The following is a 25,163-nucleotide window of genomic DNA, read 5'->3' on the forward strand; positions in this document are numbered from 1 at the left end:
CAGTAAATCCTTAGTATTTCGAACAATATGAAGTTTTGTAAACATTTTAAAATTTCTATACTATGACTATATCAATGACCATTCATGTCAACACACTGTTTGCTGTTGTTTAATGTGAATGTTCATTTTGTACAAAATTTCAGGCATTTACAAATAAAGACACAGGTAAAATAAATAAATTCAAAATTGTATAACTTAAAAATGTATTAATATTAACATAAATATAAAACGTTTTTGAATTCTTGTATAAATCATAAACGTCACTCTTTCCCGGTTAGATATTACATAGATAATCATAAAATACAAATGTTATCGCCATTATTACTGAAAAATAGGCAAAATATAATCTAAATTAGTACTGAAGAACATTACATCTACGAATACATGTTTTTTTTACAACAGAGTATACTTTAATATCTCTCTCGAATCAGTATCTTTGAAAAGTTTTCATTGGTCTTTTCCGCTTCTTTCTACGGGTGCTACAAAGGAAAAATGAATTTTATAACGAAAAATATCTTCTACGGTCAGTCATAATTACCGTCGTACAACTTAACAAAAAAGATGAAAATAAAAACTCTACCACTAAACCATCAGGACTTATATAATCAATAATCTATCAGCAAAACAACACGTGACCAAACAATACTAATAATCAAATTCGTGAATTAGTGTGTTGTTCGGTCAATCGTTCAAGGTATTGCTATATTTGAACCAACCGATTAGGTTACACATTTTAACACGTCTTCATACTCTAGTTATAATTCAGGCCTGGCTGTTATTTTTGATTGTTTACATCTTTGTCCGGTTGGTATTTGGTAAATATATGTCACAGCTTTATTTATATATACAGTAGGTCATTTGACTGCATGGCAAGCAAAAAACGTTAAAAAAATGAATATACATAACAATGCTCTTTAAGGGGTTAGACCTTGGTTCAGGGAGATAACTCTTTAAATCAGTTATGCGTTTGTAAAAGTCAAGTATTATCAATGTATTTTAAGCATTTACCTGAAACAGAATGTAAATAATCTATGTAACACAGAAGCTTAGAATATATTTATGTAAATGGTTGACACAAACGTACTGATGAGTTATTATCCTTAACCTTGGTCGACCTCCTTATTTAAATAAATTAAAAAAAAAGAAGCAGCAGCAGTAGTGTTGGATTTTATCTATCCCTTGTGGCAACACAGCTCTGTCGTGTAACTAATATTGGATGTATTATCTCTTCTCGTGGGTATCAATTTTCGTAAATTAAAAAATAATATTTTTTGCTTATTATTATTTCGTGGTTTGACTTAAGTCTGCCTACAGTCATATAGAAACCTTCTACTTTATACTTTGTTGACAATTTTGATTTGCTGTGCACCTTCACTGAAAAATCTATGAAAATCGGTTTCCATCAATCTCTGATTGTACACAATTGGTAACTTGTATAAAGAATTGTATCGGCAACTAACCTCCGTTCATTTTTCTTCAAACATGAACAACTTGATTTGTAGAGAGTGTGTACAACAACACAGAAGGTGACAAAAAGAAGAAACATCAGCGGAACAAACCAAGCCATGTTTGGAGAATATCTGAAGAATGTTAAATACTCTATGCCATTCCCTGTAGTAATGGGCTCCACATAAGGTGTTGGAAATACAACATAAACCATCGTGAGACCATCCCTGCCTCCTGGATCTACACCATATATGGTAAGATTCAATGTTGACCCCTCAGTATACTGAGTTAAACTTTCGCTGACAAATATCGAACCATTTTGGACAACATCGAACAAACCGTAGTTGAAATCTTCGAGTGCAATATGGTAAAGGACATTTCCTGAAATAAACACAGAAATGTAAAATATTAACTTAAATATATTGTTTTATTTGATACAACCATTGAGTATGCGTATGCAGGAATTTACTGTGCAAGGATATGGTTAAATGGTAAACTCTGGGCGTTTCCAAATAAATAAAGGGAAAATCTAGAAGACTTTTAAAACTCATAAATTTTTTGAGATGCGCTCCTGAAGCTTCCTCCGATTGCCACCATATATGCTTAAGGCAAATGAAAAGATAAAAAAATAACTAATGATATCAGTTTCGGTAAAACAGAAGTTTGTTCAAATGTCTCTTTTATCGCCAATTAATTGTTCTCTAATATCTCTTCTAATAGAGGTGAAACGAAAACACTAGCACAAGGTAACGTAAATGTAAATATACTATACTAACGAGTATTATAACTGCTTATCCTTCTAGAGTACCTGATTCATATGATTGTTGGGGTCGTATTAGAGCAGTAGGACATCATTTGCCCTATTGTTAACGTTAACCTATATCCCATGTATTGTTTACTACATGTGAAGCAGGATCGGCAACATATCCTTTGCACCTGCGATCACGCATGGTTTTCGGTGGGGTTCGTGTTGCTCAGTCTTTAGCTTTCCATGTTATGTCGTGTTGTGTTTTTTTTTCTCGTTTGTTGTCATGGCGATGTGAGTACATTTTCGACTTATTTTGGTCATAAAGATCTTTAACCATTTTGTTTCTTATACATCGTTGGCTATTTAACATTTGACATTGAACGTTCCTGGTGATGGTTGATCAAGAAAAGCGCGTCGGACGCATGTAATTCATAAGGTGTTGCTTAAATTCTTTTGCATCTTTTTTCAGTATTTACCTTATTTTCTGTCTCATCTCTTTTGTCGTTATTTAAGCTCTTGTATAGATTGCACTTATAGGAACATAGAAAAAAATTGTTGTATTCTTACTGGTGTAAACAACGGGTTTTGGTTTTTTTAATGGTTGATTGTTTGGTTTAAAATAATTTCCGGGTAACAAGTAAGGAACATATTTTGATTCAGTTGTTTTCCCTATTTGTTCAAATCATCACGAGGTTGCTAAGTCATCAAAATACAAAAGAAAAATAGTGCTGGCATTTATCCTCTGAATTAATTGCGTTTATGGTTACAAAACGAAACAATATGCTGTGTTAACTAAAATGACGAGAATATGCATATATACGAAAAAGGCAAACTAAAACCACTACACATACATTGTATTGTTATATATATATGCATTTACTTTTCTACATTGGCTAGAGGTATAGGGGGAGGGTTGAGATCTTATAAACATGTTTAACGCCGCCGCATTTTTGCGCCTGTCCCAAGTCAGGAGCCTCTGGCCTTTGTTAGTCTTGTATTTTTTTAATCTTAGTTTTTTGTGTTCAATTTATAAATCAGTATGGCGTTCATTACCACTGAACTAGTATATATTTGTTTAGGGGGCCAGCTGAAGGACGCCTCCGGCTGCGAGAATTTCTCGCTACATTGAAGACCTAATGGCGACCTTCTGCTGTTGTTTTTTTCTATGTTCGGGTTTTTGTCTCTTTGACACATTCCCCATTTCCATTCTCAATTTTTTTGTAACTGAATGATATACTTACCATAATTTCCAATATCGTTATCAATTGCTTGTACCTGTCCAACAAATGACCCAACACTTGAAGAAACTGGTATGTAAAACGTATATTCACTATATATAAACACAGGTGAATTGTCATTATCGTCTAATATGGTTATATTAACATATGCCATATCTGTATATTCATCATCAGTTATTGAAACCTTACAGTCTATCTTTGATGCTGTACCAACGATGTCTAAATCATAGTCTGTTGAAAACGACAGAAGACCTGTCGATGAATCTATGTCCAAACGACCCGTGTCGGTGCCACAGTCAAGAGAAAATTTTAATGTGTCACCGTCTACTTCTGTATACTGGTAAAATGGATTCTGAATCATAGTTCCACCCTAAATAAATATTATAAACAATATTAATCAGCAGCAACTTGAATTATAGAACGTGTTTTGCATAATAAAAAAATATGTTTGTCTTTTTGTAATGGTGTTTACTACACAAACCTACCAACGTCATAATTTGTAAACAAGTTTCAGTAATCCAATGCTGTTAACATACTACAACAAATGGAACAAATTTACTAAATGAATTGTCTATGGTTGATAGTATTTATGAAGAAAAAAAATGAAAATCGGAAAGAAAGAGAAAGCAGCATATGAAAAAAGACGCGAGTGAGTAAATTTAATATTGAGTCTTCCTATATGTACATTTAAAAGAGTACCGTGGAATCACTGGAGCTCTGAAAACAGACTACATAAACTCAGTATCAATCAAATTAAAAATCAAAAACACAACACAGATGCGAAGATGAAACCATGTACATGAAGTAGGACACTGGTCAGCATATAACAAATCACCAAAACATCATTAAAAGCATCATTTGATATATTGCAAGTAACATGAGTAAAGCAATATTGAACTTACAATATTTTCTGAAGTTGTAATTGAGTAATACTTCTTTGTAAACACCGGAGCCTCGTTTACATTCTGTACATTCAATGTTATGTTCGTAGTGTCTTCCAACAGAGAATCCGACCCAGTTATCACCAGCAAAAATGACTTGAATGGAATTGTCTCATAATCAATATCAACCAAAGATGTTATTAATCCAGCTAAAAAAAACAAGGAGAAGGTTAATCTTGTACGCTTCAAATTCGGATAATGTCACATTAAACGTTGGGTATATATTGTTTCAATTACACTAGTATTCAATTAATTAAATATTAAGTGTTTTGATCTCGACCAACACTTAAGATACATATATTGTTGAAGTGCATATATGTTGCAGTGTCAGGTGCGGTGCCTCACACTGTCACACAATATAATGCCTTTTTCAACACATTCTATATGTATGCTCACACAACAAGAAGCTATACATTGAAAACCTGATCAATGGTTCAAATGTCCCATTCATGCTGTTCTATAAAATATAATGAAATTTAATGCAACTGACATACAAATGAGCGTTTTAGCTAACTCGAAAACCAGGCTTAATCCATCATTTTCTACCAAAGTAAATATCTGTACCAAGTCAGAAATATAACAAGTTATCTGTTCTTTATATGTGTTTGAGCTTTTGATTTTTTCATTTGTTAGGGAGTTTCCCTTTTGATTTTTTATCAGAGTTCGATATTTTTGTTATATTACTTTTTATCTATAAGCATATCCAGTGCTGAAGGCAAGGATGATCAGATCTAAAATATCATACTAGGATATCTTACTTGATTTGTCGACGCCGAAATATACAGCGCCATCTGGGGGAGAATAAACGACAGAAAACGTATGAACGTCTGATAAATCTTCATCTGTAATAGTTGGTTGAAATATGGACGATCCAGAATTGATATTTTCTAATACAGTTAATGTTTGTGCAGGAACTTGGAAATGTGGCGGAAAATTAATACCTACAAAGGAATAAGATAAGTAATGAATAAAAAAAACCAAAATGTCCATCAAAACTAAAATGACAAAATACATCACCTCTGGACTCACCAGTAAAGCTAGCCCAATATGTTGAACTCTTAAATAATTCAACACTAATACAAAAATGAAAGGGAAAACTAATTTGATAAATCTTCCTGAAATAACATTTCTTTTGTAACAACATAATTTAAAATTATTCATTCTGGACAATGTGTTTTATATATAATAATCTGCTATGAATTCAACTGACAAAATGACAACAATTACATACCCAGGTTTCAAATTCACATGTAAGTTGTAAGAAAATTTTATAAGTTTTGACAGCTAATGAAGAAAAATTTCAAGCAAGATATGTTCCTTAAAACTGTATCTGCTAAATGCAATAGAACAAAAATCAATTAAGGATAAATCAAGGATACTATACAGTTGCGTTAAATGAACTGGCAGTGATCGAGCAATGTACAATTTCTACGAATGATTATTAAACAATAAACTTTATACGAATACTACTAATACAAACTTGCTCATGTAACTTACCGGTAATACGAACTGATAATGATCGCGCAGCCACCACATTTCGTCCATCTGATACACTTATGTATAAATCATATCCGGCTACAAGTTCCGTCTTTATAGAGCGGGTAAAAGATATTGCTCCAGCTGAAACATTTGTTACTTATTCTTAAGAATTAATTTTGATAAAGCAAACAATCATATTAATGTGTATACTCATTACAGTTCTCGGTATTTAGACCGAGCCTATGAGCATACCAATAATAAGTAAATATTGACTACTAGTTTGTTTCAAAGCGTATTGAGTAACAATTGGACATCATAAGACATATACACTGACAGTATGGTAAAATTCGTGTTTCCTCTAAAGGCATCATTTATTCGACTCAATCAAGGAGAGAAAACATGCTGAACCTTAGTACAGAGTATCAACACAAAAAAATAGTTATAGAGGGATCAATGTTAAATCTCTTGTTTGCCATGCATTTAGTTATCTTTTGATTGTTTTTCGTGTTAAGCCGTAATGTGTTTCTCATTGTCTCTTTGGTATCTTTTGCCCCAAGCCAGGTTTTAACCTGCTGAACTTTCTAAAAATTCTTACTTGGATATAGAGTTATCTCATTGGCACTCATGCCACATGTTTTAATTATACAAAGCAACTATAAATAAGATTGTTAAGTCTGTATTACTCACTGTTTTGGTTGATTATAAATGGTACATTCGCAGTGTTAGATGACAAAGAATATTGTACATTGTCACTCTCAGGATCCACACTGTCTACAGTATAAATGATCTGACCAGCAGCTGAGGTCTCGGACGAAACAATTGTTTTATCTATAATGAAAATACTTTATACTTATCAAGGCTGCAAGTTATTAAATGCTTTTGTTAATTTTGATAACGATTTCAACTCGTTTTACATGGAAAAAAACAACAAATGGAGTGATTTCTGTGATAAAATATAGACCTTGTTCATCTCTTTATAATGTTCGAATCAATATGATTGTATTACATTTATGTTTAATTTGTTCAATTGTTTCATGAAAATGTCGCCTTCCTCTATTTAAAATGTGATTTTTGTTCTACTTTTTGTCTCCACAGAGATTAGTCTTTGAAAGTGTATAGCATTTCATTTATTCATTCATATATATTTCAAAAGTTTTGTCATTGGTTTGTTATAACACAAAAATGGGGACTGCATGCATCAACATTTAAATATATAGTGTTATATAATAGTATCTGTATTCGTTAATAAGTTATGGCCACTTTTCTTTATTCTTATATTACAGCACTTCATTATTCTCTTTTCGTTATGTTTTTGTTCCATTTTTTTCTATTCTTTAAACATTTGGTTCGTTGTTTTCTATTCTGTAACCCCCTTCACATCCTCATATCCGTAAACTCAGAATACAGAATATAGTTTATGAAACCGCTGCGTTCAATATATGTTTTAAAAAATCTTTTATTTTATCTAGTAAATAATGTTTGGTTCATGACATTTAATTGTCAATGGTAGTTTAACCCGCCCATAAGACTTCAACTGATAAAGATGTGTTTTGTGCAGAATATATAGTTGAATGATATCATTGCAACGAATACTCACAGTTACCATAACTGGTAGCACGTCTTTACTTGATCCTATTTTAGTCACTGATTCGATACCGGTTTTAGATAAAGACACAATACCTTTTGATAGAGGTATTAGTGATCATGATGGAACATAAGTCACAATTAATTGTGGTTTTAGTAAAAGACGAACTTATAATAGATCGATATGGGATTATAAAAAAGGTGATTATGACCTTATGAAACAAAAAGTAGTTGAAACAAATTGGGAATATTTGATTTCTGATGCAAGTGATGTTCATGTTGCTGCGACTAATTTCACGAACTTATTTCTTAATATAGCCTCCGAGTGCATACCTACAAGGGAAGTAACTATAAGATGTGACGATAAAGTTTGATATGATTCGGATTTGCGGCGTGAAACGAAAAAACGCGACAGGCTTCGTAATATTTTTATTCGCTCAAATAGTACATCCGCAGAAAAGAAATTTAAACAACAAAGAAACAAAGTAAATAATTTGAAAAAGCAAGCAAAAAAATTTTTTTTTACCAGAATTAATGAAAATTTAGATGAACTAAAAGTTACAAACTGTAAACAATACTGGAAAACGGTTAACATGTTAATTAAAAAGTGATACACCGTCTCATGATTTACCACCCATGACGGACCCTGATCACAACTTTGAACTTGCGTATGAGGGAAGCGAAAAGTCCGACATTTTAAATAAATATTTTTGTTCAATTTCTAATTTAGATGGCGCTAGTAAAGATTTGCCGGAATTTGACGACCGATGTCTTGAATTTATTTCACAAATTGTAGTTTGTGAACAAGATGTACTTGATATTCTTTCAACGCTCGATGTTAATAAAGCTGTTCGGCCAGATATCGTTAGCAACATAATGTTACTTGCCGTTAGAAATGAAATTTCCAAACCATTATGTCTACTTTTTAACAAATCTTTAAATGATAAAATATTTCCGGACCAATGGAAGATTGCACATGTTATACCCTTATTCAAAAGTGGTGACAAGTCATTACCGTCTAACTACAGGCCAGTCTCCTTATTGTCATGTGTGAGTAAAGTCTTAGAAAAGATTGTTTTTAAAAATATTTTTAACCATTTACATGGAAATAAATTATTATACAAGTATCAATCCGGATTTATTCCAGGATACTCAACTTCGCATCAGTTGATAGAATTGTATAACAAAATTTTGAGTGCACTAAATGAAAAGCTTTTAACAAGCATTACATTTGCTGATATAAGCAAAGCGTTTGGTACTGTTTGGATTAAGGCTTTATTACATAAACTTGAAAAATATGGTATAAAAGGAGACTTGCTATGTTGGTTGAAAAGTTACTTGTCTAGACGATATCAGAGAGTTGTCATAAAAGATTCATTATCAAACATTGGAAAACTTAACGCTGGTGTGCCTCAGGGGTCAGTATTAGGACCCTTGTTGTTTTTAATATACATAAATGATATAGCTGATGGTATGTCTGGATTCGGAAGGCTTTTTGCAGATGATACTTCAATAGGTCATACTGCACCTGATGAATCCACTTTGAAAAATTCAATCAGTTGAGATCTTGATTATTTAAGTAAGTGGTCAGAAAAATGGCTAGTGAAGTTTAATCCTAATAAAACTGATATTATGATATTCAGTTTGAAAAATATTTACAGTGATATTACTTTTGATTTTGGTGGTGCTACATTGAAACCAGTTAGTGCGCATAAACACCTAGGTGTCATATTTAGTAATGATTGTAAATGGAATAAGCATGTTGATAAACTGATTGAGAAAACTACGAAGCAGCTTAATGTTTTACGCAAACTAAAATATCGACTAAAAAGGGAATATTTGGAAAAAAATTATATGATTTTTATTCGTCCGATACTTGAGTATTCATCAGAAGTTTGGGATAATTGTGGGAAAACAAATTCTGATCGGATAGAAAATATTCAAATCGAGGCTGCTCGCATAGTTACTGGATTACCAAGTTATGCTAGCCGAAACGCTATTTACAGGGAGACGGGATGGGAACAATTAATCGTAAGGCGGGAGGTAAAAAAGTTAGCCATGTTTTATAAAATTATTAACAATCAGGCTCCAGATTATTTACATGACTTGGTTCCAGAATTTGTGTCTGATATTAGTAATTATAATTTACGAAACAGACACAATATCACTATTCCAGTGAATCGTTTGTCGGTTTATCAACATTCTTATTTCCCAGCATCCATAACATTGTGGAACACTTTAGATATTATTATTAGACAGAGTCCTACATTTTCATCATTTAAAAGCAAATTGCACATGTTATACTATAAGAATAAAAAACCTCCGAGTCATTTTTGCTCTGGAGACCGCTTACTATCTGTATTACATGCAAGGTTGCGAAACCATTGTAGCACTCTTTAATCTGATTTGTTTAATGCAAACTTAGTACAAGATGCCAATTGTTTATGTGGCTTCATCAATGAAGATGCTTAACATTATTTATTATATTGTAACAATTTTTCATCAGAAAGACTATTAATGATGAATGAAATCAATGTTTTGCTATCAATATTACAATTGAGTTATTGCTCTCTGGTGATGAGTCTTTGAGTTCTGAAGAAAATGATAGTGTTTTTCTATCTGTACAAAAGTATATAAAAAGTACCAAGCGTTTTTCTCAACTTTGACAACCTTATTCTGTAACAGATCTTACTAGAACATGATCAATGTATGTATGCTCTTTTGGGAACGATAATCGAATGATCTTTATGATTGACTTTTGTATTCTGAAACGTTTCAATGGATTTAAGTAAAAAACAAAATTGATACTTACAATTACGTGTAGATTTATTCCGTTTTTCTGTTAATCCGTAACTATAAACTATGAGTGTGTAATTTACATTTAAACAAATTCACACACACACACATGACTAAAGTCACTTGTCATGTACACTAACATATTTAATTTACAGTTCGGTGTGTTTGCATTTATTTCTTCTGAAAATAGGCGCATTCGATTGGTTATATTAAGTGTTAAATATCCTTTGATTCGATTCTAAAAATTTATATGTAATTTATTTTTTATATCTTCATGCTAAAATAATAATTGGTTAAAGTCAGATTTATGTAATGTTCATTCATGTGTATATTTATGTATATATTTGAGAAGACGTTACTAAGTTGGAAAACTTGTGTCTAATCCATTTGTCTCTTTTTGGAACAATAAAATATGTTTAAATTAGTAACCATAACATTACCTTGAAGATTAGGGAAGTATGGAGGCATATTTCGAAGAATGTAAACGTAAAACTCTGCCGAATCTTTTCGTCGCTGGTCAGCACATTCTATAGTTAAAGTATATTGTCTTTTAGTGTCATACACGAACCCTTGATTACCTCGAACCCATATCTCGGTTTCTGTAAATAAATATCTATTTTGTTGAGAATCAGAGGAATTTCATTTCATATTGCAATTTGAGTTTTAACTGTTATCTTTACTTCCTAAAACTAACAAAATTATACTTTATTTCAATTAAGGTTCATTTCTATTTGCCTAAATAGTCTTCCGTTTTGGGGTATTCATTATGTCAGTTGCATATGAAACTATATTACACCAATATATTATTTTTTTGTAATCGACACAAAGTCTTTTGATAGCCTTAATATTTTTCTTGCTCCCACTACCTCTCAGCAAAATCCAAAAAGTCGATTTTCTTGAAAACCTTATATTGTTTAAATTTAGATCCAAATGTTCATCTCTTTATAAGGGGATATTTAGATCGGTAGATCTATGACAATACAACTTTTGTTCAATCAATCAAAACGCTGACTTAAAACTCAGAGGCGCTGTGTTTGATTATTGGATGTGACTATGTGAGATAATTTATACCATCATTTTGCATATTAAAGAGAAACTAAGGTTTCAACTTCCTCGGGCAAAATTGACCTTAAATTGTTTTCCTAAGTCCTCTTTGGTCACATAGCTCTCAACCAGTTTTTCGGTTTTTATACGACGTCGTCTTTCAAATATTCGGCTTTGAGCGTCCACCGCAGGTAAATTAATAAAAGTGCAACGGTTGCATGATGTCATTGAGTGTTTATTTGTTCAATTTTTATAATTTTTTAAGTAAAGGCGAGTATTTAGTTTTAATCATTAAGTATAACTACATAAGGCGCTTATTAAAGCATATATGTCAAGACAAATATTTCAAACTACTTTAAATTTACCAAATTGCGCTGATGTGGTTTGGAGATAGAATATAGAAGTTGCTGGTGTAATAACACATGTAACTGTATCATTAGTCGGATCTGTCACTGATATGGTATACAGCAAACTTTCTGAAGTTATACTTTCCGGTATGTCTGAACTCATTGGTAGGTTTACAATTGTTGGTGGCTATAGTAAACAACAGAAAAGCAACCCTATTTTACATGTTATAATAGAATTGGGAATTGTTAAGACTTGAAAGACAAATTCAGCTTCAATAATTATTTTTATGATTTACAAATGCAGCAGCCTTTAAGAAATGGTGAATATAAATTTAAAAGAATATCTGCCTTTGCTACATTGTATTTTAAATTGCAAATGCAAACGCAAATCCACTGATGAAATTGGCTCAATTTTAAAACTGTCTAATATAATTTAGATATGAACAACAGTTTGGCATAGACATTATCTTACACAATTTATGTAATACTAATAAATTTTGAAATTATTATGAACCTAAGGTTTCAACTCCCTCAGGAAAAGTTGGCTTCAGATAAATTTGGCTTTTCATTTAATTTGGGTATGTTTTACACATAGCTCTTCAACGATTTTCGGAACTTAAACATCTTCTGATTTCAAATGTTTGGCTTTGAGCGTTATTGGTGATGGTTTATCCAGAAAAGCGCTTCGGACGCAAGAAATTATTAAACGAGTTATTTCAATTTTTTTATAGTTACAAGGATTATATTTTAATACTGTATAACGAGCATATTGGTCTCTTGTGGAGAGTTGTCTCATTGGCAATCATACCACATCCTCTTTTTTATATACACATTGTTCAATAAAATAGAAAACTTTTATCTTAATATTTGCTTTAAAGGCAACTTACTTCTCATTCGCGTCAAGACATTGTATCAAGAGTTTTCGTAACTTCACCTTTAACTCAATATGTCATCATATCTAGATTATGTAATATTATTAATTTCAAACTTAGATTACCTCGTTTCGAATTATTGCCACTGTCAAAACATCTGAGACAGATCTCCTATGATCAGCACAATCAATATTTAAGGTATACGAAGGAGTGACATCATAATCCAAAACTGTTCCTCCAACCAAGAAAACACCATAATCCACTGTTCGAAAGTATACAAATTACTCAAACTATTAACGTACAACTTTATGATTCCATTTGTGAATTTAAAACATTTAGTACTAGATAAATGTCGAATTGAATTACAATTTCATTGATTTCAATGAAAAAAAAGGCTAGTAATGAACAGCTGAAGTATATTTGCAAGTATGCCGACAAAGCATCAAAAATATGATACGATTCCCGATAATTCCATTGTCTTTCTAGTAGCAAAGGAGTAGGTCAGTATTTGGCATAACTCTTTGGAATCTTAGGTCCTCAATGTTCTTCATCTTTGTACTTCTCATTCTTTATAACTATATTGATCTGAGCGTCACTGGTGAGTCGAGTCTTATGTAGACGAAGCACGTGTCTGGCGTATTAATTTATAAGCCTATTATTATTATATTGATGTTTTGGGAGGCGACTTTCCTGATATGGAACTTGCGCCCTATTTAATTTATAATCCTGGTACTTTTGATAGCTTTATAAGCCAGGAGGAACTCTCAATCTGAAAATTGTATAAAATATTTGAAAGATCACACCTGATGCTGGTACTTTACTTTGTCATTCGGTTCTTTTGGAGAGTTGTATCATTGGCAATCATTCCACATCTTCTTTTTAATATTAAACCGGAGGGAACGTTCAATCTGTGACATTGTATAAAATATTTGAGAGTACAAACCTGATGCCGGTTGTATTTTACTTAGTTCAAATAACGCGTTGTTTGGGTTGAATGCGCATGTCACAGTATCAGCTGTATTAACATCTGTAACGTTCAAAGTATGCACTAATGTTCTAGTGTTGAGGTCTTCTGATATACTTTCGGTTGTAGGTAAACTGTTTATGACTGGTGGCTAAAATATATCATTCAGTTTTTACACTACGTGCGTTAAGGTTTACTTTTCTATTTACTATCGCTAAAAGTTAACTATTTAGTACCTTTGTACGTTCTGTTTGGTCCAAAAATTATTTTGAAAGGCAACGCTTATGTCATCGTTTATATCTATATTTTACATACCTTAATATTGTTTAAAGAAACTGCAGATATTTGAAAAAAATTGAAACACAATATTGCTTTATTTCAAGTTAGACACCAGTTATCAACTCCAAAATTTGTGCTTCAACCAGAAATTCCATAACTGGTAGTTTAACCATATTATAGATACTGTAATGATAACTACTTCATACAATTGTAACAAATTCAATAATTTCAGTAGTGTGTGTCAAAAAATGCAACAAAATTGGATATAGTTCAAGTCAAATATAGATTACAAAAAGGAACATGTAAAATACGTTGTGCATCCGAAGCGCTTTTTTGCTGGATTATCCGTCATCTGGAAATCTAAAGCTTGATCGTTGGAACACTTTTGCTATACAAACACGGAAAATCGTAGAAAGTTTTCCAATCATAATGAACAAACAAAGACAAGCTAAATTCTTCATTGGCAAAATTTGAAGGTGAGAGTTTGAACTATAGGTTTTTGATAATTTCAAAGTATTGTATTTTCCATGTGTATCTACCAGTATGACCTATTTACCGTGTTTCGTATAAGATTGACTGTAAAACTCTCCGTATCACTTCGCCGAACATCATTACACCGCACTGATAAAGTGTATGTCGCAGTTGTATCATAATCTAGAGTTGTCCCGCCTGTCAGATAGATTCCATATCCTTGATAAATGAATGATAGCAAACATAGTAAAACTAGTGTATTGGTGCGAGACATCTTGTCTTTGGTTTGACATATTGTGAATACGAAACATAGTTATAACTTTATATAAGAAACTAAAAATGTGTGTTTTCCAAACTTTCTGCTTTTAAAAGTTGACAATATACAAACATTACGACAATGTCTTCATTTCCAAAAATCTGAATGAGTTTGATTAAAACATAAACAAACATACAACTAAGGAAAATAAAATTTTGGAAAATTATTTGAAAAAAAACCTGATCATCTATTTAGAAATGATAATAATTAATCATATACAAATCTCACACTTAAACACCCCGGTCCCCCGCCAATCAACAGCAACAACAAACGTGGTAATTGAAATCGTTGATGCTGTAAACTCCGAAAAGTGTAATGATTTGATTGGTTAATAACGCATATATATATATATATATATATATATATATATATATATCAGATATTTTTTCTCCGTCTATACAGCTTAGCCTAAATAATGTAGCAATCGCAATCAAAGAAAGTGAACAAATGCCAAAAGGAAATGCAAACTGTGATCCCTATTTGGTTAATTAATTCGCTATTTTCACTTATGCTTTCGGTGTATTTAGTATCGACAATATTTCACAATGACAAATATCCATTAAATGTTTCCAATAACATACAGTACAAAGTAAAATCTAGTATCTACATATACGAGTTTTGCTAGATTTATTTCACTTAACTGGGCGTTGTTTAAGAAGTTCGCTTATTTAAGACCAGTCTATCTTATAGACAGGAGCTTTTAGAAAAAAACTCATCAATGAAGTGTCCAGTTATTCGTCCCATATCATACACTCAGTTCTTTTGTATATGCTTTTGGTGACTCTGATAAGTGACCAGAATTCAATAATAATTATAACGGCAATAATCCTTATCACACACATCTTCAAAAAGACTGTCCTAATGCAAATTAAAACATAAGCTCCTCCCGATCAGTAAAAATAACATTGTTTATACTTGGAATTAAATCTGTAAACAACTTTTATAGCACAGCTTCTTGTAAATAATATACTTTATTTAAAGAATTCGAAATAAAGCAGGTTAATACATACCAGTATTTAAAGGAGGAATAAGCGATACATCATATATAGTACTGGTCGGATTCAGTGTACATGTAACTGTGTCACTCTCCGCGTCAGTTACAGTTAGTTTGTGGAGTAAAGTATTGGTGTTCCAATCCTCCAGAAAACTTACACTATCTGGTAAATTCTGGATCACGGGAGCCTACGTTGAAAAAAGAAAACACGAAATTATTTAGTAAGCACTATATATGAAGTCATAGTGTTCCTAGTTTTGTTTTATGTTATTTTAACAATTTACACTAAAAAGGTTCTTTAAATGAAACTCTATAATCAGTTTATATTGACTATTTTGATTCTAACTGATGTGTGTACGTCATTACTGTAAGTAATGTATACTGTGTGTATGAGAACATTGAATCTAGAATTATTGATGCGTTTAATATTAGTAGCTTCGTAAAAATAAAATATCACAAATACGAATAACTTGACTAAATGGTCAATTAACAGTTATGTTAATTGCTTAATTGGGCAGGTTGTTTAGGATATGGCTACTTCGATTTGTTTACATTTTGCATCATGATAATAACCTATCTATCTAAGACAAAAGTCTAATTTTTTCACTGTAGATTATGAAATAAATCCTGTTAATTTCTATTAATAAAATTAACGGTACTAATTTTCTTGCACCAAATGCGCATTTTGACAATTCATGTTCTATTAAATGATGTGAAAAGTGTGAAGGCTTTCGAAAAATTAAAAATGCTATTTAAATACAGTACGAGCAAATCACACAGTGTAATGATGAGTTCAGTAGAGTTACGCAATGACGTTACGCACGGTAATGCGTTCGGATTAAAACTACGTTATTATATGATTTTAGAACAGCAACCATTAACCTATAAAAAAAATGAAATCACCAACATCCATATATCTACAGAAAGAACCGAACATTTTTTTCTTATTTTAAGTTAATTCTATAAATGTTTGCATCATACATTTATTTTATTGAACTCACAAATCTTACTTTTGTTTTAAAAATTGCATGTCCGGCGTAACATTTCAGATTAAATTAAATGCATTTCTCTATGTTCCGTTGTATTTTTGCACATAAAATCTGCGAAATTTAGTAAATCAGCTTCCTACTAGATTTGAATTATAACATAATACCGTGTTTTGGTATCGGCTGAACTTTGAACCAAGCCTTCAGCGAAATATTCAGCAGAGGAACCAGACTCAGGGGGAAGAGGGATGATCCGAGGGTTAATTTGTTTAGACAAACGTTTTCACGCAAATCTAAAACACCTTTATAGATTTGAAACCGATAAGAATCCAAGTTACAAAGGTGTTTTAAATTTCAAACAACTATATAAATACGTATTTGAAAAATTAAACCATCAGCACTTAAAAGATCGAGAAATAGTTCGAAAACTCGCACAGATATTGGACAAAATTGAGTTCAATCTAAAAAAATCATTTCAAATAAAATCATTATAAAAAGAAATATTGCGGAATTATAATTATATGACCGATTTTTATGAAATAAATACCATAATTTTTTATGTTCAATTTGCCAAAAAAATGTTCAGGCTAAATTTATCGTCTCATGTGTCCCTCTGGAATCAAGATTTTTTTAAAGGTTGCTATGTATTCTATCCAAAATAAATTGGAAAAATTTGCATTTGTTTTCATCTCATAACAGATCAGAAAATAAAAACTATCCTTACGTAATTAATTGCCTTATACATGATGAATTTTGAAACATTTCTTCAGCTTATGGTATTTATTTGATAAAAGTCGATGAAGTTTGTACGCCGCTCTTGATAACAAAATGTCAAAGTTGGTATATGACGTCAAATTTGTCAATTATACATGTTACGTCTAGCGACGCAACACCGTGCGTAACGTCAATGCATTCATTGTGAGGTTGAATTAAACGATAGCTTATCTTTTTTTTTTTTACAATTTTTTTTCTGCTGATTAAATATACATATTAAAAAAGTTGGACCTGGTTTGGTACATGTGGTATGGGAACTTATTTCTTTGTCTACCTGTTATCAGATAAGATTAGATAAACTATGTTCTATTCCATAAAATAAATCTTATAATCATTGGATAAATATTTGCCTGATTTTGTATTAAGTTGATGGTCAGATCAGCATCTACTTTGTCGTCGCCGTCATCACATTCTATGGTTACTGTATAGGATTGAATGGTATCGTAGTTTAGTAGGACTCCCGAGTTTTTGTATACTCCATAATCTAAAAAAAACTTACTCAATAGAAATAAAGAGATTTACAATCTGAGATCATTTTTTTCATTTAGTTTCAATTATAAAATTGGTATATATATTCTTGCAGATGTTAACTTTATATAATAGTTGACTGTCCCCTGGTATCTTTCGACCCTCTTCCATTCGTTTGCCTATGTAATTAACTTGGTGATTACTTTCACCTTATCTTAGGAAACCATTCTTTAAGAACTTTTCTTGTACTAAACACTGGAAGTAAGATCTGGACTTGCGTATCAACTAGTTGAAATAAACCCCATATAAAGGTAGTTCTGGAATGGTGATGGATATAATATGTGAGATTAACCAAGAACACACGAGGTCATAATTTTCTTTTCAATGTACTGTCGACCTGTAAAATCCAAGGTGTACATCACCGTTTCCTTTGTTAACCTAAAATAAGTGATCGATTTAAATCGATGATCTACAATTCAGATATAATTAAACAGTTTATTCGAACTGATTGAACACTTTTTTGACCAGAAAAAAACGTCCTTCCTGCTACATGATGTGATAACTTTTTGAGAGGGAATTCGATTTTTGCTGTACCACGGTTTATTTAATTAGAATTTTTGACAATACCATTACACCAATCGGAATGATTTGTTTCTAGAGATTTAAGACTTGATTTTACTCTGTATCCATGTTTCATTTGAGAAACATCAAATGTCTTTGAAGGGCGAATTTTCTGTATACAGAAAATAGTTAGGTAGACAGTTTAAGCCCAAACTATTGATTGACCGTTTCAGAATCAAAAGGACCGTGGTTTATTTCATTGTTCGTACCCCAAAATGAAAATAACGTCACTACATTGGTTGAATTTCCATTGTTTTGGACGTTTTCAACCAATCACGACGTTTCGGTGTACATTTTGGGAAAATATTACCCAGAATGCATTAGATTCGGAAACGGCGAATTACCGATTCGAAAATTATTCCAATACAAAATTACATGTTTTGAAAATTATTATAATTAACCGGTTCGAAAGTTATAAATCGTTTGAGAGAGAACAAATCCGGAATACAACATTAAACCGAGAAAACACATCAACTATAGGAGGAAAACAAATTAACAACAGGACCACTGAAGTGCAACAATAGAAAATAAATCCGGAGTACAACATTAAACCGAGAAAACACATCAACTAAAGGAGGAAAACAAATTAACAACAGGACCACTGAAGTGCAACAATAGAAAACAAATCCGGAGTACAACATTAAACCGAGAAAACACATCAACTAAAGGAGGAAAACAAATTAACAACAGGACCACTGAAGTGCAACAATAGAAAACAAATCCGGAGTACAACATTAAACCGAGAAAACATATCAACTAAAGGAGGAAAACAAATTAACAACAGGACCACTGAAGTGCAACAATAGAAAACAAATCCGGAGTACAACATTAAACCGAGAAAACACATCAACTCTAGGAGGAAAACAAATTAACAACAGGACCACTGAAGTGCAACAATAGAAAATAAATCATTCAGTGAAGTAAATACGTCTGTTCAGTTTTTATACAATAAAATTCAAGACACACGTTTGAAATTTCGTCTACCTCACAAAATCTTGTTAAAGATTTGAAGTAATTTCGTAGAAATATATGTTCACCTGTTGAACCTGGTATTTGGGCAACAGAGAATGGCACAGTTCCTCCTCCTTTCTTTGCACAGGATACCGGGTCTGTTATGGTATCTGTGGCATCAATGGTAAATACAAATGTATTGTCTGCAGTATCCTCTGATATTGATACAGCATCTGGAAGGTTGTTAATAACAGGAAGCTGCAAATATATTCAGATTTAGTTTTCAGTTGGATAATAAATATTATGATTTCTTATTTGAAAAGAATCAACGGGATTTTAAATCAGCATCAATTTTGTCTGAATTGAGTTTGCTTATTTGAATTTACTTCAACACATTCTTCTATAAAAAAAAATGGTATTTGTAATGTGGTTAACAGTAAAGAAATTCATATGTATCTCAAGGTCGAGGTTTATCAAACTCCAAATAAATAACCATGTGAATATGGAATTCAAATGGTAAAATTTCTATTAAATATTAAGAAATGACATGGATAACTTTTTTCTAATTCGCATAACACAAGTGATATTTGTTTCACTTACTAGTTAAAATATGACTTGAGAATGGTTAAAAACTGTTGATCGTCGAATATTAAATTTTCTATTTGATATTCTCACTCAATGTATGAACAATTTTGCATATTACAAGTACGTAAATATATATAATCCCTATCCATTGTTGTTAATCTCAGTTTTGTTAATCAAAATACATTTTTTATCAATCTGTTTTCGAAAGATTTATAGCTTTACATTCCAAATAATTTTGGTTTGGGCAAGGATGTCCTTTAGACTAAATGACTTAGAAAGTGGTCCTTTACAAAACGGTAGCGCTCTGAAAGCTGATTGATGGATTCTAGACAGTTCAAAAATATATATCAGGAGAAAAACTACTCATTGCATGGTCGTACTACATGGCAGACTGAATTTTGAAACTCGTTGAATTTGTTTGCACCTGTCTTAAGTCAGGAACCCGTTGTTCGATAGTTTTCTGTGTTAGTGTGGCTCATAGATGTGTTTCATTTCTCATTTTTTATATAGATTTGAACTGTTTTACACTCGTCCTTTATAGCTTGTTGTTCCGTGTAGGCCAATGCTCTGTGTTGAAGACCAATAATTTGTACTTTTTCACATTGTTACTTGGATGTGATTTGTCTCATTGGCACTACCGGTTATTTCTATTACACATTTTTTTTTTAAAGAAACTCAATAAAGATATCAATTATATACACAATCCAGACAACCAAAAGAAAGTATTTTTTTAAAATAGTAGTATAAGTAGATCAATTAACCTTACCACGACCCATTTAAATACTTCTCCATCCATAACCAGTAGAATTACTTCCGTACACAGGAGAAGAAATTTTGTTAATGAGAACCCGGAAGGATAGATTGATTTCAATCCTTCAAGTCACACTTTCAGTTCAACCGTTGCCGACTCATCGATTAATGTAAACGCACTCTATCTCATTTTGTTATGTGACCTCCTGCATAAGTTGAATTTGCGCTGGTTATCAACATAAGCAGGTTCCCTTTTTGTTCGGCAAAATGTTTCAGATATATGATTACCACTACATTTGTAATCTAATCTACAATACTAGAAACTTACTCTATTGAGTATATCAATCACTTCTGTTCTGGTTCGTGATAGGGTGCACGGATCTTCTACTTGAAGCTCCAGATTATATGTATTAACAGGTGGAAGAGCTTTTACCCTTATTTCATCTAAAATCACATATATATGAAACGTTTTTGTTGTTTAGTTATTAATGATCATTAGCAATGGAATATTTGCCAAATTATTGAACATTCATAGATTGTCGTTGTAGCAAAAAGTAAAATTACAAATATACCGAACTAAGAGGTAAATTCAAAATGGAAAGTCACATATTTTAACAAAGAAAAACAAGAAGGCATATCGTCAATACGCAGATGCATAAATGGTTCCTTAATCCGTTTTGAAATTATTTGTCAAGTTTGTGTGACGGTAACTTCATCAACGTTAACTAGATAATGGCAACCCTAGTATAATATATTGCTGTTTGAAAGTCATATTCGATTAATATAAAACAAATCGGGGTGACAAACTACGAGGGATACACGTCAAATATAAGAGGAAAACACCAAAATGTGATTAAAATCTTTAAAAGTAAACACTCTCTTTTTTATTCAGGCATTTTACGAAAAAAATAAATAGTTTATGATGCCTTTTAAAACCGAAAAGGCATTTTGTAAATACAGACAAAGCAGGATTGAGCGTACTTCTTCCAACTTACCAGAAACAAACTCAAAATAACTTGTTCCACTGTTATCAGCTGAATTTATTGTCAACGTGAGGCTTCCAACATCCTCTTGATCATTATCAGTGGTTGTGATTGTAGCTACCACATCTCCAACCGATACAACGTCATTATACAATGTTACTGTACCTACGCCAGACATATCTGGACGTTCACCTAAGCAAATTATTGTAAGATACAAATTATAAGGTTGCTTATTGCCGTAATCATCAATAGAAAGAATGCTATGACAATTTAAAAAAAGTATTATGACAGGTTGACATAGTTCATCTTGAAAAATATAAAATACCTGTTTTCGAGCTTAATATACGTTATTGCGACAAACTTTACAAGCACGAGACCAAAGATTTTAATAGCTAAAAATTAATGAAAAATGTTCACGGGAAAAAAAACCGCAAAGACAAAAATAACCGTTTAAGGCTCAATGAGCTTGTTGAAACCTTTTTTTATCAACTGTATTATTTATTAACCCTACATTTTCATATACGTTTTGCATTCAAATCATTCAAATATCTTATCATCCACAAATGTTTAAAGTTTTTTAGACCGTAAAACAATGTGTCATCCACAAATGTTTACATTTCTTCATTCCCAAGTGAATAATAGATGCCGGATTTTCGAACTAGTATTTGGTAATCCGGCCTTAACTTTTTGGATGAATGAAATTAAATATGTCTTCCCTTTGCTCCTATTTAGTATGGTGTCGAGAAGAAACATGCATTTACAAGAAACAGTTTTTCAATTTTACGTTTAAAAGGAATATCATCTGATTGTGTTATACTAACCATAAAAAGTCATAAAGTACCCTCAAAAGAGTAATATGAGATGAATGTTTCTGTTACGGACTGTGACACCGGTTTTAATCTTGTTCTTTTTCCATGACGTTGTGAGTTAGTTTTCGACTTATGAGTCTGAATGTTCCTCTGGTATCGTCCGCTTCGAATTATGTTTCATGCAAACTTTCTCGGATAATTCAACATAGTGTTCTTTTAATTTTTTACTTTTGACCTTGGAACAAACTTTTAAATGGGGTTCATTCTTTTATCATTGGACCAAAACACTGTACTTTATTCTATAAAAACTGGACGCATATAATCAAACGATTATAATCTAGATCGATATTATCAATAAGCTTTTCCCATAATACTATCATGTAACCATGACCTTTGACTACAATATTAGATCAGGTTGTATCTTTGACCAAAATTAAACGATAAAGGCATGTTGGGTGATGTTTTGCACAATATTTGATTGACTTTTGATTTTTAATTTGTGACTTCTAGCAGCTCTACGTTATATCTTTTTCTTTTGGATAATCACTACACTGTGCAAAGCATTCAGACCATATAGGCTATATAAAAAGTCAAGAATACAAATTTCAATCATAATGCAGTGTAGTCAAAATGACTCGTGGAGTAGAAGTTTTTGCAGAAAAAATATTCATTAGATTTTCAGGTTTTCATATGAGGTATATTCCTCATATATGCAATGTTTTTTAAAAAAAATACAAATTTACTATTAGTTTTTGACTTATGAGTCAGAATGTTCCTCTTGTATCTTTCTCTTCGAATAATCTTTTATGTATTTCTTTTAGATTTGCTCATTGTTGAAGGCCGTACGGCTACCTATCGTTGTTAATGTCTGTGTCATTTTGGTCTTTTGTGGATAAATGGCTCATTGGCAATCATACCACATCTTCTTTTTTATATACATATTTTACATTTTATGGTATTCTTATCATTTACTGTGCATTACAGCCTTATTTCATAATGAAGCAGAATGAGCTATATTAGTTACCGAGTTAAAACATACAATTATTACATTGCTGTTCTTACTTCAAGACGTTTTATATATACGCCTAAACAACCTGACAAGGCATTGATGGAAGAGTTTTATAGAATTGGGAACGAAATAACCACTATTCTGCTTGTTTTTACGAATATATAATTGTTGTAGCACGTACTTGGTGTATAATACGACCTGATGGCATAATCTAGTGCCTCTACTTCTGCACCAGAAGTATCAAGCGTTGACGACACAGCAATTGGTGTCGTTTTGCCTGTCAGCTTCCTTACTGTTTCTGATCCTTCCACTTTATGAGTTACGAGAAATGCTCCAGTTGAATGTCTGAAAAAATTTCATAGTTTTTTAGTATATTTTCAGAAATATCTTTGTTTCAATTTACCTTAACGCTACTAAGAACATAAAGCACGTTCTTCAAGAAGTAAATTAATACAAGTCTGATCTGTAAATTATAACAAGAAAGACAGTTGCACACACCGACAAAAGAAACATTTTACAAACGAAGCACTTTGTCATATTATGTCAAACTGCAGCTTGTACGGTTGTCATCCATGTTTCTTTGAAGTCAAATTATATAATATTCATAAAACAAACATGAAATTTGATATGAAATCTTTAACATCCTATTGCGTAAACAGTGGTTCCAATAGAACATTCTATGTTTGGAAAAAAAAATGAGAGAGAAATCACTTATACGCAATAAAATTCACTCGTCGGGGGAAAAACACGTCATCATTGTCAAAATAGAAATTCAAAAAGGCAATCAAATGACACATGTTATGAAAATTAGGAGATGCTTTATGTTTGACAACAGGACAACTATCTACCCAAATTTAAATGAAGTTAATGTAAGCAATTTAAGGCTATCGTACGGTCTTCAACAAGAGAAAACCCATACCGTATAGTTGACTATATAAAACCCCGACCTGAAAGATATAATGATTCAATTGAGAAAACTTATGCCTTAATTTATAATAAAACAATTTTTGATAAACAAATATAACAGACATGAACCAACGCGACAAATGAACTACAGGCTTCTGACTTTTGAAAGTATATTTCAAATGTTGTATTTATTAAATTAACAACAAATGCGCATTTTACAAAGCACTACTTATGTCATCTCAATCAGATTAACCGTACGCTATGTCTCTTTGTACAATTGTGGTGCTCTGCTGAAGATAAATTAGCGCAGGATGTTTTCCAGTTTGTCTAAACTAAAATATAAAAAAATACGAGACCAAAACACTTCTTATATAACAATGGTAGACACAAAGTACCGAAATAAGAGTACTCGCAGTTCCTTATAGCTAGTTCAATATAAAAAAGAAGATGTGGTATGATTTTCAATGAGACAACTGTCAACAAAAGACCGAAATGACACAGATATTACCATCTATAGATACACCGTATGGCCTTCAACAATGAGCCATTTACAACTAATAAATATATTATAGTCCGTGAAAAACTTGACATTGTGAAATCTATCGTTTATACTTAGATTTCCTGTGGTCCACTGATTACCGTTAATCATTTTCTAGAATATATGCCAAAGTAAGGCTTGGACCAAGTTCTTCCGAACACGGAAATTTTAAATTGCAAGCGGAGCACGTTGTCGTTATATAAACATACATTCTTATTTTATTATGTTTAAAGTAACTTACATTCCTATATAATCATTTTCCAT

The 25,163-nt window shown here is 31.8% G+C and overlaps 1 protein-coding gene across 1 annotated transcript; it reads right to left on the reverse strand.

The window, feature by feature from the left end:
* Positions 1 to 274: 274 nt before the first annotated feature.
* Positions 275 to 25,163, reverse strand: LOC134727404 (protocadherin Fat 4-like). The gene is made up of 17 exons (XM_063591785.1): positions 25,141 to 25,163; positions 23,637 to 23,800; positions 21,650 to 21,829; positions 20,983 to 21,098; positions 19,406 to 19,577; positions 17,630 to 17,763; positions 13,439 to 13,610; positions 12,621 to 12,757; positions 11,642 to 11,810; positions 10,673 to 10,831; positions 6,540 to 6,680; positions 5,871 to 5,993; positions 5,132 to 5,314; positions 4,335 to 4,522; positions 3,436 to 3,802; positions 1,461 to 1,827; positions 275 to 479 (listed from the first exon to the last, which is right to left on the reverse strand). Exons 1-17 carry the CDS (start codon positions 25,161 to 25,163, stop codon positions 428 to 430), a joined length of 2,847 nt encoding a protein of 948 aa, XP_063447855.1. The 3' UTR covers positions 275 to 427.

The sequence above is a fragment of the Mytilus trossulus genome, chromosome 8 (assembly GCF_036588685.1).
Source record: "Mytilus trossulus isolate FHL-02 chromosome 8, PNRI_Mtr1.1.1.hap1, whole genome shotgun sequence".
NCBI classification, from domain to species: Eukaryota; Metazoa; Mollusca; class Bivalvia; order Mytilida; family Mytilidae; genus Mytilus; species Mytilus trossulus.

Excerpts from the sequence above, each read along its gene's own strand:
- LOC134727404 (XM_063591785.1), bottom strand. The coding sequence starts at position 25,163 with ATGGAAAATGATTATATAGGAAT. Across the intron at positions 21,099-21,649 it reads TTATTTTGAGTTTGTTTCTG|ATGAAATAAGGGTAAAAGCT; the intron begins GTAAGTTGGAAG and ends ATGTGATTTTAG. Across the intron at positions 10,832-11,641 it reads AACCACATCAGCGCAATTTG|AAACCGAGATATGGGTTCGA; the intron begins GTAAATTTAAAG and ends ATTTATTTACAG.